The sequence below is a fragment of the Stegostoma tigrinum genome, chromosome 29, assembly GCF_030684315.1.
Source record: "Stegostoma tigrinum isolate sSteTig4 chromosome 29, sSteTig4.hap1, whole genome shotgun sequence".
NCBI lineage: Eukaryota > Metazoa > Chordata > Chondrichthyes > Orectolobiformes > Stegostomatidae > Stegostoma > Stegostoma tigrinum.
Genome location: NC_081382.1, coordinates 39869372 through 39888297, shown reverse-complemented (window position 1 = coordinate 39888297; position 18926 = coordinate 39869372). Strand labels below are relative to the sequence as shown.

The following is an 18926-nucleotide window of genomic DNA, read 5'->3' as shown; positions in this document are numbered from 1 at the left end:
ACTCCCTCCAACACCGACGCTCAGTAGCAGCAGTGCGTACCATCTACAAGAGAGATAATAGGAACTGCAGATGCTGCAGAATCTGAGATAACAACGTGTGGAGCTGGATGAACACAGCAGGCCAAGCTTTCCTGCTCCTATGATGCTGCTTGGCCTGCTGTGTTCATCCTGTTCTACACCCTGTACTATTACAAGATGCACTGCAGAAATTCACCAAAGATCCTCAGGCAGCACCTTCCAAAGCCCACAACCACTTCCATCTAGAAGGACAAGGGCAGCAGATACATGGGAACACCATCCCCTGCAAGTTCCCTCCAAGCCTTCACCATCCTGATTTGGAAACATATTGCCGTTCCTTCACTGTCGCTGGGTCAAAAACCTGGAATTCCCTCCCTAAGGGCATTGTGGGTCCACCCTACAACAGGAGGACTGCAGCGGTTCAAGAAGGCAGCTCACCACCACCTTCTCAAGGGGGCAACTCGGGACAGGGCAATAAATGCTGGGCCCAGCCAGCGATGCCCACATCCCTCAAAATGAATAAATAAAAAAAAACGCAAGTAGCTTTGTCTCAGTAGCAGCCACGAGCCTTTTTCATCCTGTTGTGGGCAGCCCCTTTAAAACAGTTATGGTACAAAACCGCTGGACATGATAAAGAGGGTGTCACAACTGTGGAATTGACTACACAACATAAACATGGTTGTTTCTACAGCAACTCACATTTGAGGCATTCAGGAAACAATTTTCCAATTTAAACACACCACGAGATTCAAATCTTTCGCTCAGGGGTCAGATCCAGTTTCTCGCTCTCCCACTGTCCAATTGAATGATACCATAATGCAGGATGCACAAAACAAAGGGGACTAGCATAATGGATCTTAAAATTACTTAGAAACAAGCCAATTACATCTGTTTTACATTCCACTCCTCGACTGCAAACAATGCTGTATCTGGCAACTCCTTTATCAGATCAGCTACATTTTTACAATTTGTCTTTGAGTCACTGAGGTATAAGGATCTTACTTTAGTTTGTGTACTTTGCAGAATTGTGTATACATCTGGTACCGTTTCCCTCCTCCAAAGTTTAAATGCTGTTCATTTCGATCACACTGTGTACTACAGATCTTATCATTCTGTAGTTCTCTGTCCTGACCCTCAGTTCATTCTGATCAATATTATGTAGTGTATTTCAGACACAGTCACTCCTAGTGCTGAGAACAGCGTGCATTTACACACTTTCTGCTATCAGGGGCTGCACAGCGTGCTAGCCAACTCCCCATTATTTGAATGCTGACGCACGGACACAGTTGTTTACATTAACTCTGCTTCTCTGTCCACAGACTCTGCCAGACCTGCTGAGTTTCTCTTGCAAGTTCTGTTGTTGTAACCTTGTTCCATTCCTTCATGTGTACACTGATCTGCTTTATAAATGCAATTGCCCTGCTTAGACAGTGTTCGAAAACTGATGGACTCAAACATTCATGTGATGGTTGAGTGCTGCATAACTGGATCTTTACTGCTGCTGGGGAAAACGGATCTGTCAGACAAGCAACACTGTCTCCAAACAGAAGCGGGTTTTAGAAGTTGCATTTTGATTCAAAGTGGTCACTGGCATGGTGGCTCGGCGGTTAGCACTGCTGCCTCACAGCGCCAGAGACCCAGGTTCAATTCCAGCCTCGGGTGACTGTCCGTGTGGAGTTTGCACATTCTCCCGGTGTCTGCGTGGGTTTTCTCCAGATTCACCCCACAGTCCAAAGATGTGCAGGTTTGGTGGATTGTGCAGGCTATGTGGGTTAGACTTGGTAAATACAGGGTTATTGGGGTGGGTATGGGTTGGAGGGTCAGTGCAGACTCAATGGGTCAAATAGCCTCTTTCTGCACTGTAAGGATTCTATGAGATCACTGTTCAATGAGGTGAAGCTTGCAACTATTCCCAGAAAGATACAGAAAACATTCGACTACAAACTGATCAAAAACAAAGATCTGCATTTAATTCAGTGATAATGGGAACTGCAGATGCTGGAGAATCCATAAGAAAGTGTGGGGCTGGATGAACACAGCAGGCCAAGCAGCGTCTCAGGAGCACAAGATGCTGCTTGGCGTGCTGTGTTCATCCAGCTACACACTTTGTTATCTGCATTTAATTAGCACTTTTCACATCCACCAAACATGTCATAGGGCTATGGAGATGCACTTTCTGAAGCATGGTCAATGCAGTAATGAAGGAAGCATGGCAACTGATTTGTGTAAAGCAAGGTTCCATGAGCAGCACGTGACAATGACCAGATAATTTGCCACGTTTATTGAAGGATAAATATTCGCCAAGATACAGTGACCTTGGGATCTTTCATATCTACCCCAGAAGACAGGTTGGGATCCAGGTTTAGGATCTCATTTGAAAGACTGCACCTTCCTATGTACTGCACTGGAGTATCATCCTAGGCATTGTACTGCATGCTTTGGTTAACAACTTTGTGATTCTGAGGCAAGTGTTCTACAAGCAGAGCCATGGCTAACACTATAATGGGTAGAATGTGTTTGGAATGGAGAGGGAGGAAGTAATGCTGTTTAGATATCTGATCAGATACTATCTTCAGAAACTGTGTTCAGCTCTGGGCTGCTCCAGAAGGCTGTGCTGGCTTTGGAGGGGAAGGGAAGAGCCTGTGTAAATTTACCTCCATTTAGAGGGTTAAGCTGTACAGACAGGCTGAGCATCAGAGCTGGAGGTCAAGGGTTAATTAAAAGGAGCAGCCAAAAGGACAAAGAGATTGGAGCCGGCAGAATGAAGAGAGTTTGCTGTTTTGTGTGTGTGTGTGTTTGTGTGTGTGTGTGGTGGGGGCGTTTGCCACGATTACTCTGGTAACTGAATATTTGCAAAATATTGTAGATGCTGGGAATCTGAAACAAACTCAGAGAAGGTGAGCTCTCCATTAGTTGAACTGCTGATGCGATGGATTGGTGTTTACTTAAAGGGGAGTCACTGGACTCAAAAGATCCCCTCTCTCTCTCTCTCTCCCTCTCGCTCTGTCTCTCTCTCTCCCTCTCTCTCTCTCTTTCTGTCTCTCTCTCTCCCTCTCTCTCTCTCTTTCCGTCTCTCTCTCTCTCTCTCTCCCCACAGATGCTGCCAGACCTGCTGAAATTCTCCAGCATCTTCTGGGTGCGTCCTACGAACAAAAACTTGTGAAAGCCATAATGGGTGGAGTTTAGATCTGGAAGGATGACCAGGCACTAGAAACAAAGACAGGTAAATGATGCTGACATACAGATCCACTGTGATCTTACTGAAAGGTCAAACAAACAGAAAGACCTCCTTCTATTCCCAAAATCTACTCAACCTATTCAATCTTGCTATGAACGAACATTTTAACGGATGTAATGCAGGAAAATGGGGCATTTAAACTGTATTTCATATTCTGAGGAAGGGTCACCAGACCCAAAACTTTAACTCTGTTTTTTACCTTCACAGATGCTGCCTGACCTGCTGAGCTTTTCCAGCAACTTCTGCTTTTGTTCCCATGTTTCACGTTTGTACCATTTCAGCAGACGGACAGAGTCCAGGAGGGGCAGTCGCTGTCTGAGAACACACTGCAAACCATTCACTTTCTCCTCATATACCTGTCTGACAATTCCAGGTTACATATACATCCTTACTTTCTCACTATTATTTCAGCCAACATTCTCTTTCATTTCAATTCTCCCCACCTTTCACCTCCACCAATTCTGGTTTTTAATGTGATGTGCAAACAAAGCAAGGGTGATGTGAGAAAAAACTCCCACGCAATGAGTAGTTAGGGAGTGGGATGCACTGTCTGGAAATGTTGGGGTGGGGGGAGGCGAGTAGGTTCAACTGAGAAATTCCTGAGTGGATGATCATTTGGGTGGAAGTTGTGCACAAGGTTAAATGGGAAAAAGGTAGGAGATTGGCACTAGCTCATGATGCTGGTGTGAAGAGCTAGTACGGGCCCAACGGGCTGAAGGAGCTCCACTGCACCACAGCAATCTGTGACCAGGAGAAAATGAATGCGCAGACCGAGTGTTGTGCCCCGAGATGGAAGAAACTGTCCAAACTCTAGGCTCTAGCGAGTAATACCCTGCAGCACAAGCCAGACTGTCAAACCAGACGATCTTGAGGAAGAAAGAGGCAACCAGCTCTCACTGACAATGCCTGGCACTAACATGCTGGAAGGTCACCATTTGATCAGAAGCTGAGCTCAGCAGCTTGCTGACTACAAACCAGGTTTGAAATGGGTTTAATCCCGCCATGGCAGATGGTTAAAAATTCTTTTAAAAAATAAAGTCTGGAATTAAAAGTTAATGGCAAGTATAATTGTCACACACACAAATAAAAACCTGGTTTCACTGATAAAAACATAGAGTGCAGATGGCCATTCGGCACTTTGAGCCTGCTCTGCCATTCCATATGATCACGGCCTGGACAGCCCAGTCCCCTGTTCCCACTTTATCCCTCGTACCGTTTGACCCTTACAGCCCTAAGTACTATACCTAACTCTAACATTCAATGTTTTGGGTTCAACCATCTTCTGTGGCAGAGAATTCCACACGCTCAGCGCTCGCTGGGTAGTGTCCTTTACGGAAGGCGGGTTTCCCTCGATAAAGGACATCAGTAAACCAGCCGTTTTTGTTTGCAACATTTCCGGTCATTATTAGTTTAGCTTTTTTACTGAGTTCAAATTTTACCATCTGATTTGAAGCCATGCTCACCTGAGCATTAGTCTGGAGCTCAGGATTATTTCTCCAGAAATATTAACAGAGACGACCTCAGCTATGGACATAGGTAAAAGCAAAATACTGTAGATGCTGGAAATGTGAAACAAACAGAGGAAGCTGAAGAAACTCAGCAGGTGTGGCAACATCTATGGAGAGGGAAACATTTCAAGTCCAGTGTGACAATTTCTGAAGGCAAGTCTTATCCAACTGAAAATATCAACCATTTCTCTCTCCGCAGATCCTACCAGACCTTGTTGAGTTCCTTCAGCACTCTCCCTGCGTTTGTTTTAAATGTCAGCATTTCAAGGCAATTTCAAAAAATTCCTATTTTGTCTTACATGTCGCATGACAATTATTTCACACTGTTTAATACTGTAGGCTGGACATTCATACTACAGAAGCTACAAAATGAAATGCAATTTGTACAAAAAAGGCACTTTGAACAGAACATCAGAAAGACCAAACTGAAGATAATTTGGTTTCTGTTTCACATTCAGTTGAAATCCCAGTGAAACAATCTCAGACTTACCTCAAGACCAGGTGGTCCTGGTATTCCAACTGGACCTTTTTCACCAATTTTGCCCTAAAAATATAACAGCAATCATTTATAAATGTGGAGCATTTCCCACTCGATGCCTTTATTTATAAAGCCAAACAATCTTACGCTTTCTGTTCTGAAGAGGGGTCACCGAACTTAAAGCTTTATCTCTGATTTCTCTCCACAGAGCTGCTGAGATTTTCCAATCATTTCTGTTTTTGTGTCAGCCATTTGGTTTATCAACTTAATCCTAGCCCTTTAAGGGTTGTGTATGCAAGCCCTCAGGCCTATCTCACTGAAAAGTGTCAAAGAGTGCGCCAAACCTGTGTACCTGTTATTCTCAGAATGCATCACCTCACACATCTCTGCATCAGATTTCCTGAATGACGTGCCTGCCCATTTCACTGCTCTGTCTAGGGTCCTCGCTAAGTCTCTTATCATCACAGTTTACTGCATTTCCAAGTTTTATGTCATCTGCAAACTTTGAAATTTTACCATAACAACTCCCTTTGCTTCCATTTGCAGATCGCTACTAAAAAGTAAAATTAGCACAGGGCCAATCACTCTGATAGAGAGTGGGAGAGGACTGGTGGTGAGTTTTATCCAAAGGTCACAAAAACAGAAGTTGCTGGAAAAGTTCACCAGGTCTGGCAGCATCTGTGAAGAGGAAATTAGAGTTAACGTTTTGGGTCTGGTGACCCTGGACTAGAAGGACCACCGGACCCGAAATGTTAACTCTGCTTTATCCTTCACAGATGCTGCCAGACCTACTGAGCTTTTCCAGCAACTTCTGTTTTTGTTCCTGATTTACAGCGTCCCGCAGTTCCTTCAGTTTTTATCTGAGGGTCAGCATGCTTCGGGCAAATGGTGAAGTTGAGAAGGTAAGTCCTTCATTGTAACCACATGACCTTGAGAGTCACCGAGATGGAATTATTGAATACTTTTTAAGACAGGGGTAGGTACGGTCTCAACCAGAAAGGGAGTCCATGGTTATCGAGGGTAGACAGGGAAGTGGGTATGTGTCACCATAACCTTACCACACCACAAGGCTACTCTCTCATCAGAGAGACATCTGAGAGTGACTTAACCTGAGGGCCATCATACCTCAGGCCAGGGGAGAGACCTTTAGGGTCAATGCAGCCAGCAATAGGAATTGAACCCATACCATTAGCATCACACTGCTTTGTAAACCAGCCATCCAGCCAACTCAGCTAAACCAACTACAGGCGGGAAAGTGGAATTTTGCTCACAAACTGATCAGCCATGATCTTATAGAGATGGCTAAAGCAAGCTGGAGGAAAAACATGGCCTAACCCTAACGTTGCTTCCAATTTGTGAATGAAACAGAATATTGTTCTGGACTATAGTCTGTAAAAGGACCCCAGGGTAATTGCACATACTCACGCTAAGTAAATAACATAGGTGTGTATTTTATAGGTTTGATCAAAATCACACATCGAAACATAGCTAGGAACGGGCAGGCACACAAATTAGCTTTCTAGTGAAATCAAGCACATTCTTCAAGAGTCTGTTTACAATATTACACTTAGTGATCAGTCCAAATAGCACATAACCTCCCTAGCCTATGTGTAATATATGGTGCAGTTCTTATAATTTACAAACATAAGAACTACGTTGAGTCAATTTTCTATTCAGAATAAATGCTCCATTAGATTATAAAATAGAAATTGAGTTTTGGAATAATGCTACAGAGGAAGCCATTCAGCCAATCAAGTCTGTTCTGGCTTACCGTTTGGCTCTGTAAAATCTTTTAATTTTACTTTTTGTAACCAAGTGGGTGCAAGGGAGTGAGAGATAATGGGAACTGCAGATGCTGGAGAATCCAAGATAATAAAATGTGAGGCTGGATGAACACAGTAGGCCAAGCAGCATCTCAGGAGCACAAAGCTCTGATGAAGGGTCTAGGCCCGAAACGTCAGCTTTTGTGCTCCTGAGATGCTGCTTGGCCTGCTGTGTTCATCCAGCCTCACATTTTATTATCCAGGGTGCAAGAGAGTGATGACTTTGTGCACTTTTTGCTTTGTACACTTACGTATTCCTATACTCAGTACATGTGACAAATAAATCTTTCTACCTACGGTCCCAGTCCGCAAGCTCTTTTCCCCATATTCCTGAAATTTTCTTTCTCCTTTGAGCATTTATCCATTTCCCTGCAACAGAGCCTATAACCAACCACTGACTCCAACAGTGCACTCCGAATCCCAACCCTTCACATTGCGGAAGGACTTTCCGGGCGTTCTGTTTGTTGAGCTAATCACTTGCATCTCCTTACTCTGTCTAAATTCTTAACAACTGTAAGCACTTCTATCAAATTGAGACTGCGTTGGGAGATGCTTATGAGTGACGCAGTCAGGAATACACTGCAACAATGTTAGGCATTCAACTCAAGTTTGCTGCAACTGGACAGTATTTCTAAATCAGTCACAGACAATTCACACACAGCTAGGAACTTCTGAACTTGAAAAAATACGAAATGTCTTCTACTCTTTCGACAAATGCACATAGCTGTGGGCGGCACAGCAGTTAGCACTGCTGCCTCAAAGTGCTAGGGCCCTGGGTTCAGTCCCAACCTCAGGTCACTGTCTGTGTTGAATTTGCACATTTTCCTTGTGAGGGTTTCCTCCAACAGTCCAAAGATGCGTAGGCCAGGAGGACTGGCCATGCTAAATTACCCCATAGCACCCAGGGGTGTTCAGGCTAGGTGGATTTGCCATGCTAAATTACCCCATAGCATCCAGGGGTGTGCAGGCTAGGAGGACAGGCCATGCTAAATTACCCCATAGCATCCAGGGGTGTGCAGGCTCGGCGGATTGGTCATGCTAAATTACCCCATAGCATCCAGGGGATTGCAGGCTCGGTGGATTGGTCATGCTAAATTACCCCATAGCATCCAGGGGTGTGCAGCCTCGGCGGACTGGCCATGCTAAATTACCCCATAGCAAGATAATGAGAGGCATAGATAGAGTTGATAGCCAGAGACTATTTCCCAGGGCAGAAATGGCTAGCACGAGGGGTCATAGTTTTAAGCTGATTGGTGGAAAGTATAGAGGGGATGTCAGAGGCAGGTTCTTTACGCAGAGAGTTGTGAGAGCATGGAATGCGTTGCCAGCAGCAGTTGTGGAAGCAAGGTCATTGGGGTCATTTAAGAGACTGCTGGACATGTATATGGTCACAGAAATTTGAGGGTGCATACATGAGGATCAATGGTCGGCACAACATTGTGGGCTGAAGGGCCTGTTCTGTGCTGTACTGTTCTATGTTCTATGTTCTATCCAGGGGTGTGCAGGCTTGGCGGATTGGTCATGCTAAATTACCCCATAGCATCCAGGGGTGGGTTGGCCATGGGAAACGCAGGGATGTGAGTGGTTCTGGGTGGCATGCTCTTTGGAATATTGGTGTTACTTGATAAGCTGAATGCCCTGCTTCCACACTGCTGGAATTCTACCTGTGCTATTTTTAAAAGATACGCCTCTAAGGAGAAAGAAGGAAAACCCAGTGAAACTGAAAAATGAGACAGGCTGGTCCAATCCACCTTGGATGTTGCAGAAACGGGCTGCTCATTCCCACCCCTGTTTCATTTCTACTGGTTTTCCCTTGTGAGGAGGTATTGTAATAATGAGAAATGTTGAAATACTTACAACGATGCCAGGTTTCCCCCTCATTCCAGGCATTCCCTGAATCCCTGGGTTACCCTGTGATGACACAACAGCAGTTTAAGCCCAGACAGCAGCAGATTTGCTGATGCAAAGTGATACAATTACCATTAATTACTTACGTTATCAAGCATAGCACTCTGGACAATGCTCGTTACATTCACAAAACCCAACTTTCAAAAGACAGACATGAATCTAGTGTGGCCGCACTTTGCAACCAGGGCGGAATTTGATTCAAAGAATTATACTTGGAAAGTGATACAGAACTAGGCAGAAATAAAACACAAACACATTCCTCAAACAAGAGCGAAGACTTGAAACGACGTTTTATCCAGAGTTGGTTTGACAGGGAGCCATTATCCACAGAGTCCCCTAATCAATAGACAATCGGTTATGTATAACTTAAGGGTAAGCCCTCCACAAGCAGGGAGCATGATGAGATGGGAAGACAGGGACTAGAGTCAAGACAGGTGTGGAGTCCATACCTGTTGGCTTTACACTACACCATACCCTGGCCGACTGGGCTAGATGACACGTCCAGTAGTGAAGGAAGGAGCAGGATAACATGTTATAAAAATTTGCTTCAGTGATGCCTTTATAAAGGAGCTAGAACAGCAGATACACTGATATAGTAAACCTGCTTCATTCACAGAGCCAAGGAGTGAGAACTGGAGAGATATTTGGCAGTGGGTGGGAAGGGTGTGATTTTTTTATTCATTCATGTCATGAGGAAGTTGCTGGCTGGACTTCTAATGCAATTAATAGAGAAAGTTGCAGTAGGTCATTCAGCCCTCTGCTATCCGATATGTTTATGGCTAATCAGTGAACTCCATCCTCCTGCCTCCGCTCTCTCCCCAAACCCCTTGATCGTTTTAACCCTAAGAACTAGATCTAAATCCGACCACAAGGAGAACAAACTGCGCACAGTACTCCTGACATGATTACATTCGTTCAAAAAAAGTCATTCACAGGATGTAGGCGTCACAGACCAGACCAATCATTCACATTGCTGTGGGTTTGGAGTCACATGTAGGCTGGACCAGGTAAGGATGGCAGTTTCCTCCCTCAAAGGGTTGGCACGATGGCTCAGTGGTTAGCACTGCTGCCTCATAGCACCAGGGACCTTCAAGCGACTGTCTGTGTGGAGTTTGCACATTCTCCCCGTGTCTGCGTGGGTTTCCTCCGGGTGCTCCGGTTTCCTCCCACAGTCCAAAGATGTGCAGCTTAGGATGGATTAGCCACACTAAATTGTCCATAATGTTCAGGGATGTATGCATCAGGTGGGTTATAGGGGAACGGGCCTGGGTATGATGCTCTGAAGGTCAGTGTGGGCTTGTTGGGCCAAAGGGCCTGTTTCTACACTGTAGGGGTCCTATGACATTAGTGATCCAGATCGGATTTTTTTTCCTGACAATGGATTCATGGTCATCATTCGACTCCAAATTCCAGATTTTTATTGAATGCATCTGCTGTGGTGGGATTTGAACTCAGGGCCCTGGAACATCCCCTGGGTGCCTGGATTAACAGTCCAGCAATAATACCATGAGACTTCCCAAATTTGCTTGAGGGGATGCTCATCAACGTGGCAACACACTCACAAGGGAATGGCACAAGGGAATCTTCTTGCTTTGTGTTTATTGGTACGGAATTCACTGAACCATTCTATTTTCAAATGATGCTTCACCCACGCCAGAACTGATTCAAGTTTGTGTCCTGCAAACCAGTCTGTGCAAAGACTAATATCTCCATGGCAAATTTCAGTCCAACTGCACCTCCCTTCAAACCAAACTAAAAATCTCCTGGGTTTTGTAAAATAATACAGTTTAAAAGTTCAGGGACCAGAGTTCCGGCTACAACTAGTATACTTTCAACTCATTCACACAGAAAGCATCAATTGTATCTTCTGGCAGTTCTGCCACAATTTCAGGAGTAGGGCATTCCATTAGAAAATAGTCTGAAAATAATTTGAACATCTCTGCTTTTTTTTCACGTTCAGGGGCTCATTTTAAATTCCTATGGTGGGGTTGCCCAAAACAGGGATGCATACAGCAACTTCAAAGCGGATGCCCTCCACAATCTTTGAGTCTTTAGCTGCATAAGATTTCTCACAGCACTGAAATTAAACTGTGTTGTGAATGCCTTTGGTATTTCTTCTCCCTGCCCCCCCACCGCTCTCAGGAATATTCTGATTTTTCAAAAGAATCAATAACAGCTTCTTCCTTTACGAATGGACCTCTCATGGATTAGAGCTGATCTTTCTCCTCGCCTTCTCTGTAGCTGTAACATTACATCCTGCATTCTGTTCTATTACCCAGATGTGCTTACGTAGGCTATGATTTGTCTGGCTGGCACGCAATACAATACTTTTCACTGTATCTCGGTACAAGTGACAATAATAAATCGAATCAAATTGAATTGACTCCTGTTGATTTTTGCCTTGTAATACTAGCTTTATGTTGGCAAGGCAAGCCTTGTAAATGTTGCAAACAGGTTGTCTTCTTGAGTACACTAGTAAATCAATTCGGACGCAGTTCAGAACACAACAGAGTATAATATGAAATTGCTGTTTGTCAGCATGAGCATGTAGGACCTTGTTAAGTAATTCATTTGCAATTTGTAAATTGTGCACTCCTGTATCATCTTAACGTCAACCTCTCGTGTCGCTGAACTTATTGTCAGCTTTATGCTGTGCAATGTAGTCTGCATTTCCTTCTTTGAGAAAGGGAAGAGCTTGAAATTAAGCCACCCAACAAAACTTGCGTAGCGAGGACACTCAGGAACAAGAACAAACAACAACAGCTCTTCCTCAGCAAAAGAGACCCTCGTGACATATAATCTCCACTCCCCACCCCAGCTCCCCAACTCCCATCCCAGCCCAGGATCAGCTAGGTCCAAAGAGTGTTTTCATATTTCCTGCAATAATCACATAGGACCCAAGGAAAGAATTCCTCATTGGAATGAGGAAGGGTCACCGGACCTGAAATGTTAACTCTGTTTTCTCCTTCACAGATGCTGCCAGACCTGCTGAGCTTTTCCGGCAACTTCTGTTTTTGTTCCTGATTTGTTCTTTTGGTTTTTATTAAAAAATCCTCATCGATTGACAGGGTTGGGCTGATTTTCAGCAGCTTTTTTAACAACTTCATTCATAGGCTGAGGGAGTCACTGGCTCAGCAGCATTTATTGCCCATCCCTAATTTCCCAGGGGGCACTTAAAAGCCCACCACATTGTGTGGGTCTGGAGTCACATGTAGGCCAGACTAGGTAAGGATGGCAGTTTCCTTCCCTAAAGGGCATTAGTGAACCAGATGGGTTTTCCCTGATAATTGACAATGGTTGCATGGTCATCATTAAATTCTTAATTCCAGATGATGTCAGAAATCACATGACACAAGGTTATCATCATGCCATTTGTAGACCTTGTCTACCCCAGTACCTCCACGTTGTAATTCCAGATGTTCACTGATTTCAAATTCTGCCATCTCCTGTGGCAGGATTCAAACCCAGGTACCCAGGATATTATTGTATCAGTGATAATGGGAACTGCAGATGCTGGAGAATCCAAGATAATAAAATGTGAGGCTGGATGAACACAGCAGGCCCAGCAGCATCTCAGGAGCACAAAAGCTGACGTTTCGGGCCTCAAGGGTCTAGGCCCGAAACGTCAGCTTTTGTGCTCCTGAGATGCTGCTGGGCCTGCTGTGTTCATCCAGCCTCACATTTTATTACCTAGGATGTTACCTGGGTCTCTCCATTAACAGTTCAGCGATAATACCACGAGGCCATCACGCACCCTAGGAGGGCCACGTCCTGCATCAATGTCTCAGGCTTATTCCTTTCAATCATGAACAAAAAGGAAGGGTCACCAGACCTGAAACGCTAACTCTGATTTCTTTCCTTCACAGACGCTGCCAGATCTGCTGAGCTTTTCCAGCAACTTCTGTTTTAGTTATTCCTTTCTGTCCCACCTACATTTCATACGCTTGCACTGAATTTAAAACAAACGTTTTTAGGGGATGCCCGCATTGCTGCCTTGGTCAGTATTTCTTACCCCAGCCCGAACTGAGCCGCTCGCTGACCCATTTCGGAGGGTGGTCAACCACATTGCTGTGGGTCTGGAGTCACATGTAGGCCCAACCAGGCAAGGATGGCAGAGATAGTAGGAACTGCAGATGCTGGAGAATCCGAGATAACAAGATGTAGAGCTGGATGAACACAGCAGGCCCAGCGGCATCAGAGGAGCAGGAACCCTGACGTTTCAGGCCTAGAGCCAAAACATCAGCCTTCCTGCTCCTCTGATGCTGCTTGGCCTGCTGTGAAGATCCAGCTCCACACCTTGTTATCTCGGATTGGAGTGCGAGCTGGGCCTGACTGGTCCTCGTCGCCATTCGAATTTCTAGTGGGTATTGTCGGCACATTTTACTCCTGGACCACACACTGGAGATTTTTTTTATTCGTTTATGGGATGAGGGCATCACTGGCTGGTTCAGTATTCATTGCCCAGAGAGAAACCACACTGCTGTGGGTCTGGAGTCACATGTAGGCCAGACCAGGTGAGGGTGGCAGTTTCCTTCCCTAAAGGACATGAGTGAACCAGATGGGTTTTTTCCAGTGATCAGCAATGGGTTCACGGTCATTGTTAGACTTGTAATTGCAGATTTCACAACCTAAACACCAGCCTGCATTGGTAGCTATTTGTGAGAACCACTCCATTAGTGATATTTTAATTCAAAAGGGTGAATTTTTTTTTGGTTTTTGATGCTTGCTATGTGCATCAATGATGCATAAATGAGTTAGTTGTAGCTGGATGCATGATGGAAATCTGGTAATCCACCCATATCAAACCAGAGCATTTTACCGCCCGCTTTTACAGGTGGAAGATCTAAAAATTGTTTCTGTTAACTACTGGTCGTTGATTTAGGTCAAAATTACTGCCCGTGAAACCCATTAGTCAGTTTGTGTTTATCATCCAAACTACCTCGAGCTGCATTACCATACACTGCCAGCTGCTGTGGTAAAGGAATCTGCCACGTCAGCTTCAGGTGGTAAGTGAAGTTTGTGTCGTTTAAGATTCAGATAATGACCATCTTAAACAGGAGGGAGCCTAGACAGCTGGATTTTTAATCCATAAGGAGATCAAGGGTTATAGGGAAAAGGTAGGAAAATGGAGCACACTGAACGGCGGAGAGGACTTGATGGGCTGAATGGCCTATTTCTGCCTCTGTGGGCTTAAGGGTCATGTTTTTTTACTGACTGCCAGTTGTACCAGGTTTTCCATCCTATCGCAACTTGCCGTCGAGCACAAACCGAAGTGGTTCAGAGCCAGTTTTTCTTTTCCAACATTGTCTGTAGGTTCAATGACTCCTGGGCCCATGTCCATGGCTCTCAGTCAGACACGGCAGGATCAGCGGCAGCAGGTGGACTGAGAGCCTGGGCCCAGGCCCATGGCTGATGTCCAACAGCAGGAGGGAGAGCTAAGGCGATCACATCTGATTAGGTGAGTGAGAACCGAGCCATTAGCCAAACGTCAAATGGACTGAGTCGAATTACAGGTTTCAAGAAAGTCATTTAGGCCTGAATACTGGTAATGTTGGACTTACAGACCCAGGATACAGAAGCCTGAACACACGTGTAAGCAGGTTCAGGAACAGCTTCTTTCTGGCCATTACCAGACTGTTGAATGGACTCTACCCTCAAATAATGTGACCTGCAATGTAACCTGTATGCCTCTACGTTTTTTTGATCTGTACATCCTTTGCTTGCTGTGATCTGCCTGTACTGCACTAAACAAAGCTTTTCACTGTATTTTGGTACAACAGAATTAAAATCAAAATCAAATTTAAACAGAAATCCAAGGTGGCGTCGGAGAGTGGTGGTTCTTTGTGCATAGCACGCAAAACAATACTTTTCACTATATTTTGGGTCATGACAATAAATCTAATCAGCCTTGCGGCCACAACAGCTGAAGAGAGGATACTAAGGGGAGGAGATACCTACATGTGACTCCAGTCACACAGCAATATGGTTTCTCTCTAGGCAATTAGGGACGGGCAATAAATGCTGACCTAGCCAGGGACACCCACATCCCCTGAATGAACAAGAAAAATTCCACAATGAGTGACTCATCTCTTGATTCCCTCAAACTCTTTCCACAATCTAAAAAGCCCAAGCCAGGATACAACTATATATGACTCATCTAGATGCTTGTGAACTTTCAACCACTGGGCTCCAAATCCTCCCTAGAGGGGCTGCTCTGTGTGCAATCTACACAGGATATATTGCAAGATGAACACAGCAGGCCCAGCAGCATCCCAGGAGCACAAAAGCTGACGTTTCGGGCCTAGACCCTTGAGGCCCGAAACGTCAGCTTTTGTGCTCCTGAGATGCTGCTTGGCCTGCTATGTTCATCCAGCCTCACATTTTATTATCTTGGATTCTCCAGCATCTGCAGTTCCCATTATCACTCACATCAAGGATACATTGCAGTAAGTTCTGAGCAAGAGTCATATTAACCCTAACTCTGTTTCATCTCTCTCTCTACAGAAACCTGTTGAGTTTCTCCAACACTTCCAGAACTGCAGTAATCACAGAATCCCTATAGAGTGGGAACAGGCTATTCAGCCCAAGAAGTGCACATCACCCCTCTGAACAGCATCATACCCAGGCCCATTCCCATTCCACATCTAACCCAAACACTACGGGTCAATTTAGCCTGGTCAATTCTCCTGAGATGCACATCTTTGGACTGAGGGAGGAAACTGGAGCACCCGGAGGAAACCCACGCACACACGGGGAGAACGTGCAAACTCCACACAGACAGCAGCCCGAGGGTGGAATCGAACCCAGATCCCTGGTGCTGTGAGTCTGCAGTGCTAACCACTGAGCCACCATGGTTACTTAGATCCCCGTCTCCCTGTCTTTCACAGAAAACCACTGGGGGTGCTGCTCATTTCCAAACAGCCTCCTTGAAGATGTCGTCTCTCAGCAGCAACAGGGTACAAGCCAGGCATCGGTCTCAACATCGGGGGGGCTGTCACGGGCCAGGAGCTCAGGGGGCTGTGTCGGAAATTGTGACTGATTCCCCCATCCCCGCTCTGTCGGTTTCTCTGCTCTGACAAAGGCCTGGCCCAAGCTGCTGGCTGATGGAGGTACAGCCCGTACAAGACAAGCCATGACAATCTGGCAATCTATTCAAGGCACAAAACGTCCTAACAATCCCCTTTCAGTAGCATCTGACTGTGGTGCAAAGTCAAAATCTACCCCATCAAACGCAAATTTCTGGTGTAAGTGAGCTTGCTTATTTCAGATCGTTGGTGGCTCAGGCTTTAACGATGGGCTAAGATACTGCAGTCAGCGGCTCTTTGAGGTGCACTAGTTTCACTGCACATCAAAGCCATGTATGAATCAGATTGACACCTGGGCCCCAAGGATTAAATTACAAAGGGACAAGGCACAATTTTGCCTGGAATTTGTTTGGTTAAGGAGTGACCCGATTGAAGTTTTCAAAATGTTACGTGGAATGTGTTCTGTGAATTGAGGATTCTCGGACAAAGGGACGTAGGCTTAACATTTGAGTCAGACGCTTCCAGAGTGAAGTCAGGAACTGCAAAGTGTAGTAGAAACTTGGAATAATTCTTCAGAATAAATGAATTGGTGCTCAATTGATTGTTAATTGTAAAGCGAAGAATAAAGGATTAAAGTTGTAGACATTAAGAGATAGGGAGAAAATGCACATGTACGCAGCATAAACTGAAATAAGGTAAAGTTAAACTAGTCCCTGAGAGCTGCTCTCTCATTAGGCTGCTGGTGGTGAGTTTTATTCGAGGGCTACCATGCCTCAGGTGAAGGGAAAAGGTTGTGAAGGCAGAACCTTCGTGGTGAGCGCAGACAGTGTGCAACCTACTAACGTCAAAAACCAGCCATCCAGCCAACTGAGCTAACTGACTATGCCCATGGTTGTACTGGGCAGGCTCAGAGAGCAAACCGGCCTCCCTCATGCCAACGGTCCTCTTCTCCTATTTTGGCTGCAATGCCACAAAGGCCTTTCCTCGATTGTTCATTGCTTCTGAGGGACGAGGAGCGACTTTCTATTGATGGGGTTGATAGGATCTGGTTTCCTTCGGGTAAAATTCCACTGTCACTGTGATAATTGCCTGCATGCTACCCTACATGTTAGCCCTTATAGCACAGACCACAAAGACTGGGTTCTTGTTAGACAGATGTCTTGATATTTACTAATAACATTAACTATGTACACTGATAGGACATCTCTGACTAATGTATATTCTGGGTTCTATGCATACTCATGTGACCATTTTATTGTATACATAACTAATGAATGAACTGAGCTGATTGAGCATAAGTTGGAGATGTTTCATATTGGAGTATCACATATCACGATGTCAGCTAGCTGTTGTAAACATACCCTGCCTTTCTCAGGTTATTGCAATAGTGTATCAGAAAAGAACCTCACCACTTCTCAACAGTACAGCTTGCTCCATTTTCATGTTGATTTAAAAGCTTTTAACAAAAGTTAAATGTTTTCATAGAACCCCTACAGCATGGAACCAGGCCATCTGATCCAACATGTTCATGCAGACTCTCTGAAGAACATTCCAGAACCACCCAGCCACGCCCACCTGATCCCGGCATTCCCCATGGCTAATCCACCTGACGTACACATCCCTGGACACTATGGACAATTTAGCATGGCCAATATACCTAACCTGCACATTGTTGGACTATGGAAGGAAACCTCACACAAAATGGGGAGAATGTGCAAACTCCATGTAGACTGTTGCCTAAGGCAGGAATTGAACCTGGGTCCCTTTCAGTGTTAACCACTGAGCTACCACGCTGTCCCCAGTTTGGGAATAGGCCGAATGTAATTTGTTGTCCCGTGATTCAGTTTCAAAAGATCTAACACTGATGGAATGCAGAAACAGAATATACTCCAGGGCTGCAGGGTTTGAGTTCTAGGGAGAGGCTGGGGCCATTGTCCCTGGAGTGTCAGAGGCTGAAGGGTTAGAGAGGTTTATAAGATCAGGTGGGGCATGGATAGAATAAATAGCAAATGTCTTTTCCTCAGGGTGGTGGGGGGGGGGGGTCCAAAACTAGGGAGCTTAGGTTTAAGGTGAGAGGGGCAAGATTTGAAAGCGGCCTAGGGGGAAACTTTTCCACACAGAGGGTGTGTAAGTAACGAGCTGCCAGAGGAAGTGGTGGAGGCTGGTACAATTACAGCATTTAAAAGGCATCTGCATGGGGACATGAATAGGAAGGTTTAGAGGGTATATGGGCCAAACGCTGGCAATTGGGACTAGCTTAATTTAGGATATCTGGTCAGCATGGACGAGTTGGGCCTAAGGGCTTGTTTCTGTGCTGTACATCTCCATGACAACATCTGTCAAGATCACAACTAAGTATTACAAAGAAAAAAATTCAGAAACTTCAATTGCGAAAAAAATCATCTGCTTTGGCTTCCCTTTCCTGCATCTTCAATCAAATATCACTGAAAATAACAAAAAAATTGCAACTGTGCTGGTTTGCATGAGAGGGCTTAAAAGATGAGAAGTAGGGACTAGTCAAGAAGGAGATGACATTAAAACCCACCAGGAGGCTTCAGCAGAAATCAATATTTTCATTTAAATACCAGGTTAAAAACTGGAAAATAAGGAGGTAAAATTTTTAAAAGTTCACACTTGGACTATTAAGAAACTTACCTTATCGCCAGGGAAACCCGGTTCTCCTGGTATTCCTGGAATGCCCTCATCACCCTAAACTCACAGTACAAGACAGTATAGTGTTAGAGCATCGCCTCATTCTTTAAACACACCGCAGAACAGCATACAGATCTGTAACATTGTCTCATCAACTTCCACACAATGAACAAGATAGCCCAAACAGGCCACTAGCTTGTAATTCTAAGCATACCGTACAAACCAATAGTAACATATTATACCATCACATTGGTCTCAGATAAGCATACATCCTCA

General features: G+C 44.9%; 1 protein-coding gene across 3 annotated transcripts in view; it reads right to left on the bottom strand.

Moving 5' to 3' along the window:
• The window catches only part of col27a1b (collagen, type XXVII, alpha 1b), a 660800-nt gene that overhangs the window by 273178 nt on the left and 368696 nt on the right, over positions 1-18926 (bottom strand). For all 3 annotated transcript variants that reach the window (XM_048559048.2, XM_059638229.1, XM_048559047.2), the window contains exons 17-19: positions 18654-18707; positions 8923-8976; positions 5255-5308 (exon numbers count right to left, since the gene is read on the bottom strand). In XM_048559048.2, the coding sequence (XP_048415005.2) occupies positions 5255-5308; positions 8923-8976; positions 18654-18707 (162 nt within the window). The remainder of the gene's footprint in view (positions 1-5254; positions 5309-8922; positions 8977-18653; positions 18708-18926) is intronic.